The sequence below is a fragment of the Garra rufa genome, chromosome 17, assembly GCF_049309525.1.
Source record: "Garra rufa chromosome 17, GarRuf1.0, whole genome shotgun sequence".
NCBI lineage: Eukaryota > Metazoa > Chordata > Actinopteri > Cypriniformes > Cyprinidae > Garra > Garra rufa.
Window position 1 is genome coordinate 34,032,961 of NC_133377.1, and position 18,015 is coordinate 34,050,975.

Sequence of the window (18,015 nt, forward strand, 5' to 3'; positions counted from 1 at the left end):
CCCCTCACTACCTGCTGCCTGTCTGTCGGGAAGCTGGTGATTCACTTACAGACAGAGGTGGGCACAGAAAGCTGAGTTAGTTTGGGTAGGATGAGGTTTGGGATGATAGTGTTAAAGGCTGAACTGAAGTCCACAAACAGGATCCTTAGTTAGATCCAAGTCCCTGATTTATCCAGATGCTGTGTCCTTGTGTTCTTCAACAAAAGGAAACAAAACCAGGAGACAGAGTACAGAATATTTCTAGGCTCTACACAAAAACAGAGAAAATGAATGAATTAGTGCATGAATAACTTACACCAGGGGTACCCAACCCTGTTCCTGGAGATCTACCATCCTACAAAGTTCAGCTCCAACCCTGATCAAACACACCTGAACCAGCTAATTAATATCTTAGATAGCACTTCATAATTACAGACAGCTGTGCTAGACAAGGGCTGGAACTAAAGTCTGCAGGTCGGTAGATCTCCAGGAACAGGGCTGGGCAGCCCTGACTTACACACTTCTCATACTGTAATATTTAATATTTACAGTTCAGGAAGGTACAATATGGTGAAATGTCTGAACACTCCAGCTATTCTATTTTTGTACATTTTGTTTGCTAATTAACTCCATAATAACAAAAAGTAATTTGTAACTTGTAATGGAAAAATAATATAGAAATTAAAGTTGTAATGTTGCAGTGTTTGTGTAATTGCTAGTTTTCCGTGTTTTAAATAACTACTTTTAAGATATAATCTATAAAATAATATTCAAATAATAGAATAACGTATGCTCAAACAAATGTATCTAGTTCATGTAGGTGACATTTTTGTTGTAATAGTTTGATTTGCCATTGGGTGGCGGTATAATAAATTGGTGCACCTGAGTGGTTTTAAAAAAGTGGGCCTTTTTTATTAATCAACTTATGACAGGGTTCCTGTGTGATTCATGAAACATTAGTATGCCGCCAAATCCACCATATGAAGACATTAATCTAATTTGAATCATAAAAAGTAAGACTGTTTACGCTTGGCTAACTGTTAATTGCTCAAACTAGTTCTTAAGACAGTCTTAAAGGGATGGTTTGGAGTAGATTTGACTTCATTGCTATGCACTCCAAAGCCCATGTAAATACCCCATCCGAAGTTTTTTTTACCTTAGTCGAACATTTATGGAGATATCAGAGTTTTTCGAATGGCTTGCTACAGCAGTGAATGGTAAGTGTGATGTATCTCGTAAATTGCACCACTAAATGTGCAAGTAATCTTACCAAACTTCTACAGTAGTGTAAATAGGTTATGTACTCACAAAACGCTGCATCGGAACATTTGTAAGTCCACCATGAGTGTTTTAAAAACACGTTTTACCCGAGAACTACTAGTTTCAAAAAACTACAAATGGCGACACGTCGACATCACTTTCCTGGTTTGGGAAAAGCACGTAAAAGTCCACCTACTACGTCTGTGTGCATGTCAACGTAGTAGGTGGACTTTTACGTGCTTTTCCCAAACCAGGGAAATGACGTCGACGTGTCGCCATTTGTAGTTTTTTGAGACTAGTAGCCTGGCTCTAATGCCGCGTTCCAGACAATCCGTAACCCGTGTTTTTCCAACCTTCTACCAGAGAAAATCCACTGGAACGGCAGTCAAACCCGTGACTTCCCACTCGTGAACTCGTACTAGATCGATGTACTCCCAGTTCCGAGTTCTGACGTAACATAGCCTGCGAAACAACAATGTCAGCCCTAACGGGTGCGGTGTTTATGCAAGTAGTACACGGTGGAAAAATAGAGCTTAGGACAATATAACATTGCAAACATATTGCATAATAATAATTAAGCAATAAGGTACGAGAGGCCGTGCTGTATCATGAATAAATCACGGCTGAAGGGCGTTGTTTATTCATGATACAGCATGGCCTCAAGTACCTTATTGGTTTTTTAAAACGGTTACCACACAATAAAAATATTAAAATCAAAAATATGTATTCATTTATATATATTAGGTTGTGTACATTTTCATAAAGTAAAATCATTAACAGCCTTCTGTAAAAATAGTCCCTAACTGCAACAGCTGTGTTTACGTTGCTAAGGGTGGTTGCTAAGGGGGCTCACAGCTGCTGACCAATCAGAATTGAGGAATGGAACTAACCAGCTGCTGACCAATCAGAATTGAGGAATGGAACTAACCGTTTTATAATAATTTAAAAATGTGCCCAGGCAGTTTGGCGTGACTTGCCTGGAACGCTACAAAGTCGTGAGTCTTTGAAGTGGTGACTTACCAGTTAAAAAACCTGCCTGGAACGCAGCATTATTCCTCCTGTGTTCTCAACTAACCTTCTTATGCCTGTTCTATTTTGTAAAGTCTGTTCACCTTTCATTCTCTTCTTGCGTCTTTCACTCAAATCCTGGTACGTTTTGAAAAAAATGAGAATAAATTAAGTTCTAGAAGCAAACTAAATTCGAAATTCTCTCTCTAAAAAATATGTTAACGTCTCACGTTTTGTGTGAACTAACACAAAAATAACAGCATTCGTTGTGAGAGAATGGCGTCCTCTGCTGGATGACCTTTGGAAACTATCGCATTTCCTGACATCACTGGAGTTCAGATTCAGAAAAAGTGAAACTAACTTGATCAGCAACAATATGGACGCCTGAAACGACCAACCAAACCAAACTTTTTTTTTAAACAACAGGATATTTATTGAGCCCTTTAAAGACCCCTGTGGACACATCTGAAACTCACAAGTAAGTGATAGATAAATTATGTTATGTTTATATTGTTTGCCTTTACAAACAATAACATTTCATGCGATTTTATGAGTGCACTCAGTGTGTTTTGAAAGAGAATTTTTTCTCATATAATTGAATGTTTACTGCATTGAAATGGTATCAGAATTGTATTAAAAGTGTGTCATGTTTTGTGTTTCTGTCATTCAGTCACACAACATGAAAACTAAAGAAACAGGAAGTAAATGACCTGCAGACAGATAATATTGAGACAGACACTGAACACAAACCTGCTACACTACAGCTGAAGAAAGTCACATTTACATAAATCAAGTAAAAAATGACATTTGATTTAGCAGTTTATTTTGTAAGAAATATATTCTTATGTGAGACCTTTTAGAATAAATTATCTTCTGAGATCGTTTCTCACAACGAATGCTTACATTAAATATTTGTCATGAAAAACAATAAAATTGTCATGATGTGATTTGATTGTTTAAAAAAAATATTTATTTTGATAACTTAAGCATCAGTGAAGGGCTGAATGCAATACTTATACATAGTTTACGTATTTATACATTATTGAGCTACTTAAAAAGAGAATGAATGCAGTGAATATTAAGAAAGAAATTGGTTGCAAAACATTAAAACATACAAATTTTGTGGTAACGTTATATAACACAAAATAGATAAAGCATGCAGTACATTTTTACCAGGAGGTAATACACTGTAAAGATTATGCAGATGTTTACTTAAGGATCTATTTTAGTATGTCCTGATACTTCAATGTTGCTTTCATTGGTTTAATCTAGTATAATCAGCTTGATATTAAATAATATTTCACTTGAATAAAACCAGTTATGGTTTTTAAATGGGCTTGAATGTGTTGTCTATTCATTATTTGGTAATAATTTAATATATTAAATAAGATATCTGTCATGATTTTTGTCTTGAAAAGGCTTTAACAATCATGGCAGAATCTTCACCAACATCATTAAAAGAAAGAAAGACCAGGAGAAGCAGTTTGTCCTTACCTCCATGTAAGTCAGTAACCAGTGATGACCCACAACTGATTTACAGTAGTGGACAAATGAAATAATTACTTTCCTGATATGGAATAGATATGAGTATTGTTTAAAATATACATTTCAGGAATGTAGATGATTCATCTTCATCATTTCTCTTTTTTCAGTAATGTCATCGTCTAGTGGTCCACTGACTGAGGAGCTTCAGTGCTCTATATGTCTGGATGTGTTCACTGATCCAGTCAGCACTCCATGTGGACACAACTTCTGCAAGACCTGTCTGAATAAGTGCTGGGACAACAGCCAGACCTGCAACTGTCCATATTGTAAAGAAACATTCAACCAAAGACCTGATCTCAAGATTAATACCACTCTCAGAGAGATCGTAGATCACTATAAGAAGAAAAGTCCTGGGAAAAAAACTGAAGTTGTGTGTGACTATTGTGAGGAAACAAAGCGGAAAGCCCTAAAGTCGTGTCTGGCGTGTCAGAGCTCTTACTGCGAAACTCACCTGCAGCCTCATTTTAAAGTGACAAGTTTAAAAAAACACAAACTGATGGATCCTGTGAGTAATCTGGAGGACTATATATGTCAGAAACATGAGAGACCTCTGGAGATGTTCTGTAGAGATGATCAGACATGCGTGTGTCTGATGTGTACTACAACAGACCACAAGAACCACAACACTGTTCCTCTAGAAGAGGAGAGTGAAGAGAAGAAGGTAGAAGTTACTATCAAAACTAGGCACATATCATGATAAATCACATTTTCTTTGTGACATAAAATGAGTAATTATGAAGGCATTGCAAATCAGAAGATAGCAAATCTTTGTTATGATAAATCTGTTTTTCTCTGTCTAAAGACTCAACTGATGAAGACACAGACAGACATGCATCAGATGATTCAGGACAGAATCAAGAAAATTCAAGACATCAAACAGTCAGCAGAAGTCAGAAAAGTGAGTTTAAAATAGTTTAAGTAAAAATGTATTATAGATAATTTAGTTACAGACAAAACATCTGGCAATAATTGAATATTAACTTATAATTTTAATGAATTCGATATTAACTTATATTTTAATGAATTGTCGTATAAAAGCAACATTACACTCACAATCATGCTGTTGGTCTGAATATCGACACAGATGTGATTAACTGATCACTTAGTACAGTAATATTATTCCCTTCCTAATTAAGACACATGATTTGACAAATCATTCAGTGCAAATGGTGCAGGACAAATGCCTTTTTGAAGGATTTTGAAAACCCCTTAAAACACTGAAGTATGAACAATAGTAAAACTGATTCTTGCCTGAGCGAACACCACTATCTGTTGATTGACCTTGTTGAGCAGAGAAACACAGAGAAGGAGAAAGCAGACCATGTTGAGCTCTTCACTGATCTCATCCGCTCCATTGAGAGATGTCAGACTGAACTGCTGGAGATGATGGAGGAGCAGCAGAAAGCAGCAGAGAAACAGGAGCAAGAGCTCATTGAAGATCTGGAGCAGGAGATCACTGAACTAAAGATGAGAAACACTGAGCTGGAGCAGCTCTCACACACTGAAGATCACCTCCACCTCCTACAGGTCAGTCAACATCTCTCTGATCAGTGATAATGCAGTATATGACACCATAACATTCCCCATGCTGAAGGATTTCTCCTCTCTCCTGCTGTAGATTTACTCATCCCTGTGCAGCGCTACAAACACCAGGAACTGGTCTGAGATCAGTATGAAGACTCATGAGAGTATGATGACTTTGAGGGGAGCTCTGACTCAACTGCAGGACACTCTAAACAAGAAACTCAGCCACCCAGCAACTGGTATGTCAATCTCCAATACACTGTAAAGATACATAGATTTATCTTCTTTCAGTATTGGCAATTAGTCTGATTGAAGCTGAAATAAGAGAATTATGTGGTAATTTGTTTGTGGCTCATTATCTTATCTTTTTGAAGAAAGCAGGTAATTTTTCATCTCTAATTTCAGAAAATATGTAGTAAATTTATCTAGTCCTAGAACCTTCATCCCTGTAACTACAGTCATTTAGAGAAACCTTCACTTGCCACTTACCATTAATTTGTCTTTCAACTGTTCAATCTCAATTTTGTTAATACATGTCAGATCAAATCAGTTTAGTAGTTGGAAAGAAGATTTGTTTAAAAAAAAAACGAAATTGATAAAACATCATGCTGAAATTACCTTATGTCCCCATAAGAAGAATTAATGTTCAAAAAATGCTCAAGTTATAGCTGTTCTTAAGAGCTCAAACACAAAGCAACAGTGGTTTCTTTGTGATTCTTTAAATATCAGCAGAAACACATACATTGATCGGATAGAAACATGATGTTGAACACAATTCTTTAAATATATTTTTAAAGCTTGTCTATAATTCCACACATAAAATCATCTCAAAAATCTCATGATGTTTTATTTTCATGTGTCTCTACAGAGCTGAAGTGGATGCAGCAGTATGCAGGTACAGTGTGCTGTTTATGCTACATTAGATTACAGATTCACTAGATTCTCAGGGGAGAGTGGGGCACAACCTTTTGACTTAGTTTGTAAAAATTTGCATAGGATTCACAGTTTTTACATTAATTTCACACGTCTAGTACAAATATGTGGTTTTGTTTCATAATTTCAGTGTTTACTTTTTTCTTTATTTACCCCCCAAAAAATGGTAGTGAAATGCCACAACATGCCCCATTAATGGGGTACATTGTAAAATCTGAGGGGCACGTTGTAACATGACCATATAAAATGTTATCCAATCTAATTAAAAAAATAAATAAATAAACAAGACAAACTAAAATATTTTGTCAATAAAATATTGTAAAGTAAAATATTTGTTAGTAAAATAGTAAAATATTTTTAAAATTAAATAATGTAATTTACTTAAGAATTAAAAATAAACTAATTTTAGAGTTTGACAATGAAGAGCCCCTTGACATGGTCCTGATCACAACACACAGCTATACAGTATAGTTTAAAAAAATGTGGGCAAATAGATGAAGAAACACATTCAGACATTCAGAAAAACAGAGATGAACACAACACTGCTTTCTCGCCACACACAGCTCTCACAAGAACAAGAGACAAATAGATAAGCCAAAATACTTTACATTTCTTGAAATAATCATCTCTGAACATTGAACATCGACTCTCAGTCTTTATTCACTTGTTTTATTAAATTAAATTAATTAAATAATGTAAAAAAAACATCTTTAATGTCATAGAATGACATAGCTCTAATAATAGTGAAGCACATTTTAACGCAGTGTTACAACATTCGCCATCTGTGTAACTGGAATTTAAAACGGGTTAGTGTCTTGTGCTAGTTAGCAAATCACTAAAGAACTATCTAAACTGCTAAATAACACATTTGAGATTTAAAAAAATAGCAGATTTGTCTCGTTTTAAATTCATACTAAAAACTGAGATGGAACATTTATGCTAGCCAGCAATTTACTTTTGTTATGGTAAAATAAACATTCAGTAATATCTTCAAAAGAATTTTGTGCCCCGCGCACCCCTATACTCATAGCTTCAGTACTGCACTTCAGTCTGATTAAAAACTGATTAAAAATTAAAACATCATTATAAAATCTTTGTTTTGTGAAGTTGTGATTCATATTCTGTGTTTTCTCAGTGGATGTTACTCTGGATCCTGATACGGCATATCCTAAACTCATCCTGTCTGATGATGGAAAACAAGTGAGATGTGGAGACATTAAGCAGAAACTCTCAGACAACCCAAAGAGATTTGATAGATATACAAATGTCCTGGGAAAGGAGGGATTCTCCTCAAGGAGATTTTATTTTGAGGTGCAGGTGAAGGGAAAGACTAAATGGGATTTAGGAGTGGCCAGAGAATCCATTGATAGAAAGGGAGAGAACACACTGTGTCCTGATAATGGATTCTGGACTGTGTGGCTGAGGAATGGGAATGAATATAGTGGCAAGAATAACACCTCTGTCTCTCTGTCTCTGAGAGTGAAGCCGCAGCGGGTCGGTGTGTTTGTGGATTATGAGGAGGGTCTGGTCTCCTTTTATGATGTGGAGTCCAGCTCTCATATCTACTCTTTCACTGGTCAGTCTTTCACAGACAAACTCTATCCATTTTTTAGCCCATGCAATAATGATGAAGGTAAAAACTCAAGCCCACTAGTCATCATGCCTGTTAGTTAAAATAAATGAATTTAGCCCAATATGAAATAAAAACACTGAATTAAAAAAGACTTTTAAGATAAAAATCTAAAGCTATTAATAATATATGTGCTGCTACTCAAATAACGTTTTTTTTTTGACAAATGCTTGTTTTAAAAGGTTCAATAAATTATTTTTGAAATGCTGTTAACACCATTTTCCCTATCTCTAAATAAAAAAGTGAAATTTCCTGTAAAATGTTTACATAAAAATAAATCAAACTATGTAATCTTGATACATTTTTGTATCATTATTGTTTCTTTCATCTCTAGTGTTCTGTAATATTGCTATCATACATCAGTAAATACCTTTGTATTTATATCATAGATCTGTATAATTACTGTATTTATATAGGCCTAATACGGTATGTATGAATGTATAAATAAATAATTTACTTTATTTGAACATAATAGAGATTATCTTACCAAGAGTTCTCTACTGGTCTACTTTAGTGTATCTGCAAACACTGAGACTGATGTTCATGTCAAGGAACTCCCAGCATTTATTTGCTGCTGTTTTGTGTGGTTGAAACATAAAAATATAGACGAATGTCTCTATGACAGAAACATCAGTCCCAATACAAACAGACACATATGAGCCCAACACACCAAATACAGGGATAAACTTAAATGTGTAAACACAGGAGGAGCTCTAACATCACTGGAATTCAGAAAGAGATTGAAGGAAGTAGGCAGTTGAAATAACTTGATCAACAACCGCAATGACACCTGAAACAATCAGCCTCTTTAAACAACAGAATATTTATTGAGCCGTTCAAAGACCCTTGTGGTGTCACATGTATCCTGTCTGTCTTGTCTTAGAAATGTTTTGATTTGGTTTCTACCTTTGTCTCCCCCTGTCAGTTTGTGATATTTTGGTTTAGCCCTCGTTTTTGTTGTATCCCCGTCACCTGAGTTTAATCATTAGTTACCCTTTATAAGTCGTTTGCCCTTTTGTGTCGTCTTAAAGTTATTTTGCTGGTGTTTTTTGTCTGGATTCCCTGTCTGTTTAATAAATACATATTGTGGATTTACTCCTGATGCTTCGGTGACTCACTCTGGCTCTGTGTCAACCAGCAATCGTGACATGTGGACACATACTCACAGGTAAGCGAGAAAAATATAAAAGAGATTATCCTGAACAGGTTTTTAATGGAAATGGTCTGGTTTAATAGGGTTAATGTCAACTGGAGTACGTTGAACAGAACCAGGCATTGTTTGCACAAGATGCTGAACTAGTCTGACAAGTTCATACATTTTGTTGTTCTTTAAGACTGCTCATAATTTTTTTTTTCGAAGTCAGTTAAACATAAACGTACATTGGTGTAATATGAAATAGAAAAGTAAGAATGATTACCCCTAACAAACTTCTAGTTGGTCATACCAGTTCTTAAGACACTTTTGCCATAGCTATATGTTTATACAACATGCCCTAGAGTTTTATCATGTCAAATAGTCAACTACTTTAGTTGTTTACTGCATTGAAATGGTATCAGTATTAAAAGTAAGTCATTTGTTTGGTTATTCAGCAAAGTTTGGTGTTTCTGTCATTTTGTCACATGACAAAAACTAAAAAACATGAAGGATATATGACGCTTACTTAGACACAAACATTCAGAGTTAGACTTGTCACACGTCACACATTTAAAAGCATTCTAAAACAGATACATAAGCATAATATAAGCATAATATGCTGATAGCCATAGCAATGGAAGGGTGAAAAATATCATTTGTCAAATCAGAAGTGCATTAAACAGTGTAAATGCAGACTAATACATTAATAATATTTAAAAAAATTCTGCTGCAATTACAATGACTTGTAAATCTTTGCAGTTCTCTCATTGCACTTTACTATTCTTGCCGATTTTTATTTTTAACAAAACAACCCATCAAAGCCTTCCACCTTACCCCCAGGGGAAGTTTAACTCAAAAGTTGTCAGTCCTGAATGAGGCCTTGAAGAGTGAAGAAACATGAAGTATAACAGTCTAAGTGCAGACATGCTTAACAAGATTAAATAAAACTTCACCTTACATCAGTTTATTTTGTGGAAAAACATTTTGTCAAATAATATTTAAAAAAATATATGTTTATTGCTTGCATTTAATATAAACAGAAAATGTTGCAGGTGTTTTATGAGTGCATGGATTTTGAAAGGAACTTTTCGTCTGCAGAATGTTTACTTCAGTGAAATATAAATACAACTATTAAAACAATTAAAATTACTTCATTTGAAATACACTGCAGCTGAAAAATAAAATTTACTTGATATTACTTGACAAATTTACAGACAAAATATTTGTTAATTTTGAGGCAAAAGTGGAATCAGTACTTTTTCTTTAATGCAAACAGTAGAACAATGGCAGAATTTACCCCAACGCCACCATATAGACGAGAAAGGAGAGGGAGTATGGAAATTCATCCATGTAAGTCAGTAACCTAATGGGTTCTTATAGTGTATGTATTTCACATCAGCCACTCTAGATTCAAACTCTGCACATGTTAACTTTACACTACTCTCATTTCTCCATTCAGCATTCCCAAATAACCCTGAAGTTCTGTGTGACTTCTGTGAGGAAAGAAAGCTGAAAGCCCTGAAGTCGTGTTTGTTGTGTCAGAGCTCTTACTGTGACACTCATCTGGAGCCTCATTTGAAAATAGAAGGTCTAAAGAAACACAAACTGTTCAATCTTGTGGGAAATTTGAAGGACCATATATGTCAAAAACATGAGAGACCTCTTGAGATGTTCTGATCAGACATGTGTGTGTCTGATGTGTGCTGTGACAGATCACAAGAACCACAACACTGTTTCAGTAGAAGAGGAGATTGAAGAGAAGAAGGTAGAAGATACTAACAAAACCCATTTTAAAGGGCTCATATCATGAGGAATCAATTTTTTATTTTGTAAAATAAATCCATTATCATTGTGTGTTGTTCTCTGTTGATAGACTCAACTGATGGAGACACAGAAAGATGCAAAACAGATGATCCAGGACAGAGTCAAGAAGATTCAAGACATCAAACACTCAGCAGAAGTCAGAAATGTGAGTTAATTTAAAACAAAGATAAATATTTTTTTTTATAAATATTTTGTTGCGTTCTTCCAGGACTCCAGATACAGTCTTAGCAAACACAGCTAATAATTTGTTGACTGACTTGGTTGAACAGAGAAACACAGAGAAGGAGAAATCAGCCCATGTTGAGATTTTCACTGATCTCATCAGCTCCATTGAGAGATGTCAGACCGAACTGCTGGAGATGATGGAAGAGAGGCGAAAAGCAGCAGAGAAACAGGAGCAAAAGCTCATTGAAGAGCTGGAGCAGGAGATCACTGAGCTGGAGCAGCTCTCACACCCTGAAGATCACATCTACTTCCTACAGGTCAGTCAACATCTCTCTGATCAATGACAATGCAGTATATGACACATAACGCTTCCCCATGCTGAATGATTTCTTCTCTCTCCTGCTATAGACTTACCCATCCCTATGCAGCCTTACAAAAACTAGGAGTATCAGGAACTGGCCAGAGATCAGAATGAAGACACATGAGAATCAGGAGTCTTTGAGCAGAGCTCTGACTCAACTGAAGGACACTCTTCAAGAGAAACTCACTTTAACTTGTGCATCAATACATGATTTTGTACACCATTTTTACCTTAAATGGGTCATGAAGACAAGAAATAAATTTTTGATTTTATATTTTTTTTAATGAGAGGGCAGTTAAGTCAAGCCCAGAGAAGTTGTCAGATCAAGTGATATATGCACAGTCTGGTCGCCAATCTTCGCTCATTTGACAACATCGGTAAGAGCAGAGTGTGATGGTTGAATTAGCAGAGCAGTAGCACAACTGTACATAAAATATTGAAATTTATTCATCGTAAAGGGAGACATTTCAAAAGATGACTAATTGTTGGTGCATGTCCTGAGTAACTAGAACTGCAAGTCTTTGTGATCAAAAGCCATGGTAGCTAGGGTAATGTCAGCATATAACCATGATGGATGAACCACATCCAACAATAGTATTAACTTTCTACTTAAGGGAATATAAAACTTGTATAATTCCACATGTGCCCATAAAACATCTCAAAGATCTAATGTGGTATTGTCTTGTCTCCCTACAGAACGGAAGAGGATGCAGCAGTATGCAGGTACAGTTTACATTCATATACTCACTACAATCTCATTAAAAACTGAATTAACTATTTTAAACCAATCTTCACAAAATGTGTTTTGTGAAGTTGTAATTCATATTCTGTTTTCTTAGTGGATGTTACTCTGGATCCTGATACGGCATATCCTAAACTCATCCTGTCTGATGATGGAAAGCAAGTGACACATGGAGACACTGAGCAGAAACTACCAGACCAACTAGAGAGATTTGATACATGTCCTTGTGTCCTGGGAAAGGAGGGATTCTCCTCAGGGAGATTTTATTTTGAGGTGCAGGTGCAAGGAAAGACTGAATGGACTTTAGGAGTGGCCAGAGAATCCATTAACAGGAAGGGAGAGGTCAAACTGAGTCTTGAGGATGGATACTGGCCTGTGGCTCTGAGGAATGGAGATAAATATAAAGTCTGTGCGGACTCTCTGTCTCTGAGAGTGAAGCCGCAGCGGGTCGGTGTGTTTGTAGATTATGAGGAGGGTCTGGTCTCCTTTTATGATGTGGAGTCCAGCTCTCATATCTACTCTTACACTGGTCAGTCTTTCACTGGGAAACTCTATCCATATTTTAATACAGGCTCCAATAATGGAGGTCAGAACTCAGCCCCACTGATCATCACACCTGTCAATTACAATAAATGATTTTACACCACTAATATAAAATACTAGATGAAAAAGATCTATATATTTTTATAATAACAAAATTAAGTACATTAAATATGTATGGTATAAGGTCTTATATATATATAAATGATTTATTGTATATATAATTTGTTTTTTTAAATCTCTAATAATCACGTTTAAGTACAAATAATGCTTGTTTTAGAATATTCAATACATTTTTGTGTTGCAAAAATGTTCTGTGATATTATGGTGGTAGGTATACAATAGATGAAAATACCTTGATATGTCATAAAACTGTATGAATACTAGGAGAGTCAAGGTGTAGGAGCCTATTTTGTTCAGATTCAATAACAAATGTTGTATTATATGGTGCATTTCAGTTTTGAATGTTTTTGTTTTGGATTGTTTGCATTTGTGTACTTACATCCCATACAGAAATGTAATATATGTGCTTATATGAAATACCCATACATTAAATACATGTTCTATATATGCCATATCCATATATGATTCCTATTAGAAAATGGAACAATTTCATATATTGACACATAAGTCTACTCCACACAAAAATCTATGTTTATGTATGTATTTTTTTATAACGTTATATACAAATTAGACATATGCATGAAATATATGGTTTCATATATTTAATATTTTAATATGTGATCTTTGATCTTTAAATACAGGTTGTAGACACATGTGAGACACTACACTCTACAAAGTTGCAGTGCATTGCACATTTCACAACTTAAGCTTTAAATGTTAAATGGTTATGGTACAGTAAGCTACACAAAGAAACATCTTTATTTAAACAGAATTTATTTAAATAGGAAAAAAATGTTACTGACCTGCACAATCAAACAGAAAAAAAGAAACAATTACATATATAACTGATCAAAACACTGAACAGGCATAAGAAACAGAACATCAAGGTCTACAGGTTTGTATTCCCACAGCTTGGTTAGTTTTTGGTTTATTGCCATCCCCAGTAGGCCCCGGATGAAGAAATTTCTGGATTCCAGCATCTGTAAAAAAAAAAAAAATAATAATAAAAAAAGGTAAAAGTTAGACTTTTATAAGATAATTACAATAAATTTTCTGAACCACTTGATTTTAGTCAACATAATGATATATGAAAATATAAAACCTACTTAAGTCTTGCAATCCAACATTATACCAAAGTTTAATTTAGCTTTTTAATTAGAACTGTGCCTATATCTTAAAGTGATAAACTACTATAAGATGACAAATATACTGAGTATTAAACATAGTTGGTAAAGTTAAATATTATTTTAAAACTGCAGAATACTCATTATTTATGTAATAATTATAAATTGCAGTTGTAAAATATTCCCAGATACCACAAGGACATGGCAGAACAACAGAGCACAGCCTGCATTCTCATTCAAATAATGTCTCTATATACATGAAGAACTAAACTATAACACAAACTCATAATCCTTTCACATTTTATTCTATGACATAAAACAAAACAGGTAAACTCCACTTTTGATTTTTATTTAATTTTTTAAACTCTTATGTTTCTTAAAAAATATGGTTGCTAACATGCTACTAAATGGGACTTCAGGCCCTGTAGGAGGCTTTAAACGTCATCATGCCGAACAGTTTATCAATTTAAATAGTTATACTATTTTAATAGTTTCCTGCACCACATTTACTGCCTTTGTCACAGTGAAAGTGAAACTTTAATAATCTATAGTGCTTAAAGCCATGTTAAAGATGTTTACGGCCATATGAAGCTTTTAGAAAGCAGATAGATTGATGATTTTCTAGAAGGATAAAATAATATTTTGTGTACCCACCCTAACAAAATGATAACTGAAATGTGGTACTTCATTCACTAAAATAAGTTTAATCTTACCATATCCAAACACTCGCTCACTCTACTGTTATTTAATAGGTTAAATGCACTAGAATTTTATTAAATAGTACATGGAGACACATTTTTAACTAAAATATTTTGCTGATTTGATTTGTTTACATATTTAACCTTTTCTGTGTAGACGCTCCATCATTCACATCACTGCCATCCACATCTGCAGGTTTAGCCTCCATTTGTTTTCTGAGAATTTCGGGACTCATTACCTATTCATGGGACACAAATAAGAATGGAACAATTATCAGCAAAGATATGAACAAAATGTACTACGATAGATTAACCATATTTTTAAAACCCCATAATCACCTCCTTTAGTGCTTATGCACCCACTCTAGGCATGTCACTGACATGTCAATGCACTTGGTGCAATATAACCATATACTGTAATTTATATATGAATTCAAGTTGCTCGTATTTAAATAATTCCATTTCGTGCAGTTTTATAGTTCTAGTCTAGACTACATCTCAGAGATAAACATTATAATTTTCATCCGTTATTTTTGTCAGACAGGTTTAAATAATTTCCAGATGTGGCATTGCTTATCCAGTGAAAACAAAGAGCTCACAGTATCTCCATACAGATTAATCATTAACCTACCCAATAGCTAAAATTAACTTTAACGCCAGCAAATTGCAAAACACATCAATGCAGCTGTAATCATAACATCATATATAAAACAATGACAGGAAATATTTAAAAGCTGATCTATATAGAGACAGGCCAAAACAATCATATAACACTTAGTTTCTATGAAATATTAGCGTAGGAATACATACATTATCATAGCATAACGTTACATTACCTGCACCGCTGCCACATTCAAAGGCGTTTCATCCTTTCCACTCAGTTGATGTCAGTCTATCTTCGTGCCCGTCTATAAAATCATTGTCGTTTATTATGTGAAGGTATTGGCACATTTGTTATCCTTCCACTTGCTAAGAAAAACATCTTATCGCAGATGACTTGTTTAGCCCCAGACTCTGCTGTTAGCACGGGTGTGTTTGAATTTGGGCGCATGCGCAGTAGCGGTATTGTGACATTCGCACACAATCGCTCATGTATTTTAATGAAATGCGTTTTAGTTCATTGATGATGAGAGCACATATGGACAAACAGTTACAAGTGTTTTTCCCCCTCAATAACTTTATAATACATTCCTTTTACAAGTAACTAGTACATTGGCATTTTTTGAACAGGTTATATATTCATCTCTATTCCCCCCCCCCCCCTCCCCCCAGAAAACTGAATTGAAACAATTAATAAAGTTAAGCAAAACATATTTTGTTATGTGATTTACAATAAGCAGAATCTTTTAGGCTTAAATGGTTTATAAACTTGCATAAATTCAATATATACATTGGTAACAAATGGTCAAAACATAGAGCACCATATATAATTTTGATATATATTGTTAACATATATGGTCATATCATATAATACAATATACAATTTTAATATATATTGTAAACATATATGGTCATAACATGCAATACCATATAAAAGTTGACCATATATATACTTTCAATATATGTTTATATACAAATTGTACTATGAGAAATTCATATATGTTATAAACATATATCTACATATATCCAGAAGATGGATATATATATTGCCCTATATTTAACATATATGAGAGTAGCACTTCTGATATAGGGACATATGTGACCCTGGACCACAAAACCAGTCTTAAGTCGCTGGGGTATATTTGTAGCAATAGACAAAAATACATTGTATGGGTCAAAATTATTGATTTTTCTTTTATGTCAAAAATCATTATATTAAGTAAAGATCATGTTCCATGAAGATTTTTTTGTAAAATTCCTACTGTAAACCTATCAAAATGTAATTTTTGATTAGTAATATGCATTGTTAAGAGCTTAATTTGGACAAATTTAAAGGTGATTTTCTCAGTATTTTGATTTTTTTTGCACCCTCAGATTCCAGATTTTCAAATAGATGTATCTCGACCAAATATTGTCCTATCCTAACAAACCATATATCAATAGAAAGCTTATTTATTGAGCTTTCATATGATGTATATATCTCAGTTTTGTAAAATTTTACCTTATGACTGGTTTTGTGGTCCAGGGTCACATATATGTCATAAATTACATTTCTGCACCAGATTAAATTAACGAGCAGGAAGAAACCAAACCTAGGGAGAAACCAATAACATAAAGTCCATGGGTAAAAACAGAGGCAGACATGTAACAGATTCTCGTCAGGGAGTTTTTATTTTGAGGTGCAGGTGAAGGAAAAGACTGACTGGACTTTAGGAGTGGCCAGAGAATCCATTAACAGAAAAGGAAAGTTCACAATGAGTAGGCTACCAGTACTGGTTTCTGGACTGTGGCTCTGAGGAATGGAAGTGAATATACAGCCTATGCTGGTCCCTCTGTCCCTCTGTCTCATATCTACTCTTACACTGGTCAGTCTTTCACTCTATCTATATTTATGCCCATATCCAAACACTAGTGGTAAGAACTCAATCCCACTGATCATCACACCTGTCAATTACAATAATTGAATTTTCTGCTCTAATATGAAATGCAGGATGAAAATTATGGAAGCAGATTAGTCTCATTAATAATTCACGCACAATACACGATGCACACATGCGTGTCCCAATTCACGTGCACGAAAAAAAATATATATTCACAAAAAAAATTCACGTGCAAAAAATAAGAATATAAATTCATAAAATACGTTTCACAAGTTGCAAAACACAATTCACAGATTTACAACTGTGTACAACAATTTTGAATGTTTAAAAATCACGAGTGTATCACGGACTGTGAGTGTGTGAATAGCTTTTTTACGTGTGTATTTTTCAGACTTGCGTGTGTGTTTTTGAGACTCTCCTGGCAGCGAACTCCTCCCATGCGGGTCACTCGTACACTTTAGCCAATCAGATTTGAGCCTGTCGATCGACCAATCATAACCCGCTGTGGGCGTGCCTATCTTACGTTACGTCATCAGCGCGAGTCCAGTTCCAGAATTCAGATACGATTCAGCTGTTGATCGTCTCATTTTGTTTTATACTGCATGCTTATTTAAAAATCGGTCGTTTAGACACACTCGTTAACGTGACCAGTGTAAGCCAGCTGCTGCTCAGAGTGTATTATGTTTTAAAATTTATCGATTGTTATGTTTATTTAATAAAGAATCATTTGCGTGGATACTGTACCATACCGCATAAAGATATTAAAATTATAAACTTAATTTAAAGCATAAAATACGTTTTTTACAGATGGGACATGTAAATAAATAGAAAATGAAAATTATCTATTTGGATATTTTTCAAGCAGTCTCTTGTGGTTTTGTTTTTTTTGATTGAAAACAGGAAAGAGCTGTCAGAGCCAAACTTGTCTTGTGTCTCAAATCCTA

At 34.6% G+C, this 18,015-nt stretch overlaps 1 protein-coding gene, 1 long non-coding RNA gene and 1 pseudogene across 2 annotated transcripts; 2 read left to right on the forward strand and 1 right to left on the reverse strand.

Moving 5' to 3' along the window:
- The first annotated feature begins 2,615 nt into the window (after window positions 1-2,615).
- LOC141289526 (E3 ubiquitin-protein ligase TRIM39-like) lies at window positions 2,616-8,176 on the forward strand. The gene is made up of 8 exons (XM_073821638.1): window positions 2,616-2,725; window positions 3,666-3,747; window positions 3,900-4,453; window positions 4,595-4,690; window positions 5,086-5,319; window positions 5,411-5,555; window positions 6,185-6,211; window positions 7,385-8,176. The coding sequence occupies exons 2-8, from the start codon at window positions 3,678-3,680 to the stop codon at window positions 7,921-7,923; spliced, it is 1,665 nt and encodes a 554-aa protein (XP_073677739.1). The 5' UTR covers window positions 2,616-2,725; window positions 3,666-3,677; the 3' UTR covers window positions 7,924-8,176.
- Window positions 8,177-8,663: 487 nt separating this feature from the next.
- LOC141289373 (E3 ubiquitin-protein ligase TRIM39-like) lies at window positions 8,664-13,221 on the forward strand (annotated as a pseudogene).
- A 135-nt stretch (window positions 13,222-13,356) lies between these two features.
- On the reverse strand, window positions 13,357-15,615 carry LOC141289195 (uncharacterized). The gene is made up of 3 exons (XR_012339867.1): window positions 15,428-15,615; window positions 14,736-14,830; window positions 13,357-13,749 (listed from the first exon to the last, which is right to left on the reverse strand). It is a non-coding gene; the product is annotated as an uncharacterized lncRNA (long non-coding RNA).
- Between the last annotated feature and the right edge of the window lie 2,400 nt (window positions 15,616-18,015).